The sequence below is a fragment of the Chrysochloris asiatica genome, unplaced genomic scaffold, assembly GCF_000296735.1.
Source record: "Chrysochloris asiatica unplaced genomic scaffold, ChrAsi1.0 scaffold00026, whole genome shotgun sequence".
Taxonomy (NCBI): domain Eukaryota; kingdom Metazoa; phylum Chordata; class Mammalia; order Afrosoricida; family Chrysochloridae; genus Chrysochloris; species Chrysochloris asiatica.
Window position 1 is genome coordinate 19,465,108 of NW_006408544.1, and position 3,528 is coordinate 19,468,635.

Here is a 3,528-nt window from a genome sequence, read left to right on the forward strand (position 1 = left end):
AGGGAATAGAGGCAAACACTGTTAACCGATGGCACATGGAGGGGATTGCAATCATTGCAATGAAACAAAATACCATTGACTGAGTGCAAAACTGATGTTCTGTCATGTAAACTATCACTCAATTCACAATAAAAGCTTAAAAAAAAAAAAAAAAGTGGTGGAATCAGGATCTGACACCTGATCTGACTCATACTCTTTACATAAAATGGACCAATGGCTCTCTTACTGGTACATACATCTCATCTCTCTCTGATACTGGGATGCCCAATGAAGAAAACAAAGATGCTCCTCAGCTCCCTGACCCCCAGGCAGAGTGGAGTCCTCCTCCTTCTGTATCACTGTACCTATACACACACCTCCAATACAGAGAGAGACGCATATTATCTATGCCAATACTCATTCCCGTCTTCCCTTACTGAACCATTAAGCTACTTGCAGGCAGGGTCTGTAGCATATGGATAATATTTCTTGATATAAACTAAAGCCAAAGGTCATTTGATAAGTGGAGGTGGGACTCAATCTAGGTCTGACTCCTAAACTTGGCCTGCTTCCATATGTAGAAGGTGAGAAGGAAAAGTGGGCACGGAAGCAAAGGGGAGAGAAAAACAGGGCAAGATGTTTATTTATTTATACATGTGCATGTAAATACATATATATAAATATACAAATCTGTTGTTGTCAAGTGGTGTCGAGTCAGTTCTGGCTCATAGTGACCCTGTATAGGGTTTGTAAGGAGCGGATGGCGAGTTTTAACTGCTGACCTTGTAGTTCAAACCAACCTTGCAGCCCAGTGCTTTATCCCACAGCACCACATTAGGACTCCAAATATACAAATAGCAATGTTGTTGCTGTTGTGAAGTGCTGTTGAGTTGGTTCTGACCCACAGCGACCCTGTACAGGGTTCCCAGGAAACAGCTGATGAGCTTTAACCGCTGACCTTGTGGTTCAAACGACTCTGCAGTCCAGCGCATTAACCCACAGCGCCACAATATTTATTGCATTCATTTTTGTACACTGTACTCTTTACACATATCAACTCTTAATTCTTAAAACAGCCCTATAGTGTGGTGGTGGTTATGTGCCGTGGAGTCATTTCTGACTCACAGCGACCCTGCATAGGGTTTCCAAGGCTGTAAATCTTTAAGGGAGCAGAAAGTTTCAGCTTTCTCGGGTGGAACGGCTGGTAGTTTTGAACTGCCGACCTTGAGGTTAACAGCCCAACTTGTAACCACTATGCTACCAGAGCTCCTTAGCCCTATAGTATAGGTCGATTATTATTCTCATTTCACTGATGAGGAATCTGAGGCTGAAAGACATTAAATATCTTGCCCAAAGTTGAAGCTAAAGTAACAGAGCTGGAATTTGAAGCTAGTGGTGCCAGAGGCCATGCTTTTATCCAGACTGCTATACAACCTCTTAACTGGGAAACAAGGGAAGGGAGAGGGGGAGAACTTAGCAAGGCAGAGCAGGTCAGTTCCCATAGAGTCGAGCTGCTCATTTTGAGGTGGCTGTCATCTACAAGTTCCTAAAAGCTGTTTTTAAACTACCCAACACTGACACAAGACAAGAAGCTCTAAAACAAGAATGTCATCCACATTCTAGCTCTAAGACCCAATCATTTCTGCATTTTCCATTAAAGATCTTGGTCATTTGCAGACTTGTCTTTAACCAAGTTGCTACATAGCAGAGGCATAATTTTAACTCTTTATCGTGCATTGAGTGAAGGTTTACAGACAAGGTCAGTTTTATATTCAACAAGTCATACATTTTATTTCATCTCCATGGCTGCAATCTCTCTAGGCAACAACAGTTATCCCACTTACTCCCTGTGGTTTCTATTTCCATTGCACACTCCTTCCCATCCCTTCTCACCTTTGGCTTTAGATCCTGAAGGACACGGTGCACACACCTTACTGGTGTTGTTATCCCCCCACTATTTACCTACCTACCGCTTGGCTGAAAATTGTCCTGCCAATTGTGTTCCAGACCTGAAGGGTGGTCGAGAGTCATAGTCTCGTGTTCCTCTAATCTCTTTCTGACTAGTAAGCCCAGTCCTTTTTTTTTTTTCCCCCATTAATTTTGAGTTTTAGTCCACATTTTCTCCCACTCTATATGGGACCTTCTAATGTGATCCCTGGATCCCTGATGTGGCGCTGTGGGTTAATGCATCAGACTGCAAGGTCGGTTTGAACCACAAGGTCAGTGGTTCAAGCTCACCAGCTGATCTTCAGAAACCCTATACAGGGTCGCTGTGGGTCAGAACCGACTTCGTGGCACATAACAACAATAACACGATTCCTTTCAGAGCAGCTGGTAGTGGTAGACAGGCATAATTTTAGGTGATCTGTTTTCAATACTATTCTAGATGCTTAGTAATTAGTAAATACAGACTCTCCCAGCTAGTTGAGCCATCACAGCTTAAAACAGTAATGCTCCTACTGTTTCCAACATTTGGATAATGCAAATACTACTGCATGAAGATCTTCATGCACGCTCTTTTTTTTTTTTTTTTTACTTATTTTATACCTTTTCTTAGGATAAATTTCAATTGCTATTGGGCCTTGCCTTACAGATTTCCAAAGGATTAGGTAGACTCATATAGGTAGGTGGTAACTGCCATGACGACAGGAATGTTTGCATCCTTAATCATAGAAAGCCAGAGCTGCAGCCCCCAGGGAGAGGGACCCAAGAATTCACAGGGCTAAAAGGAACTCATGGTTATGAACTGACAGCATTCCAAATGAGCCAAGCTATTCACCAACCTTTTCGGAATTCGGGTACATAATGGTAAGTCTTCTTTCCCAAATGGATTAGGAAGTTGGAAAGATTCCCACTAATTGCTATGGCAAAAACCAATGTGGCACATATCCAAAAGGGGCCTGCAAAGGAAACCGGAAAATTCAGAGACAAGAACATGAAGTACCAGCCTTTACACTCTTACAGAATAATTCCTTATCTCCCTTACCCTACTCAAGCAAGCAAAGGAAAATGAATTTTAGATACAATCTACACTCATTTAATGGGAATTTTCTCTTTTAAAGGTCAAGAAACAATTTGGTAATTACATACCATAAAGATTGGGGGGACTGAAATGCAAAGGTCAAACCACCTTACACAATTAGGTGACTAAAGATACTGATTTGTATATAGCTTCTTTTATTGGAGGATCATAAAATAACTCCTGGTCATTCTGTTAACACTTCACTATCAGGATACAGAAAGAAAAAAACATCTTCCCTTATTTAAATGACTAATGCTAATACCAGAAAATCACAACTTAAAACAGTGAAGGTCTTCTGCAATATAAATGGAGACTAGGGCAAGCAGAACATGTTGGAACAGAATTAACTTCATCTCATTTACCACAAAACCATGGCTGTGTGTGCGTGCATCTCTTGTGTCCTGTCTCCTTTGTTTTTTGTTAGATGCCATCGAGTCGATACCGATCCATAGTGACTTTATGCACAGCAGAACGAAACACTGCCGGATCCTGGGCCAACCTCACTATTGTTGCCACGCTTGAGCCCA

General features: G+C 41.8%; 1 protein-coding gene across 1 annotated transcript in view; it reads right to left on the minus strand.

The window, feature by feature from the left end:
* YIPF1 (Yip1 domain family, member 1) overlaps window positions 1-3,528 on the minus strand; it is a 24,757-nt gene that overhangs the window by 9,236 nt on the left and 11,993 nt on the right. Inside the window, exon 5 of the mRNA XM_006839790.1 lies at window positions 2,763-2,879. Coding sequence (XP_006839853.1) covers window positions 2,763-2,879 — 117 coding nt within the window. The remainder of the gene's footprint in view (window positions 1-2,762; window positions 2,880-3,528) is intronic.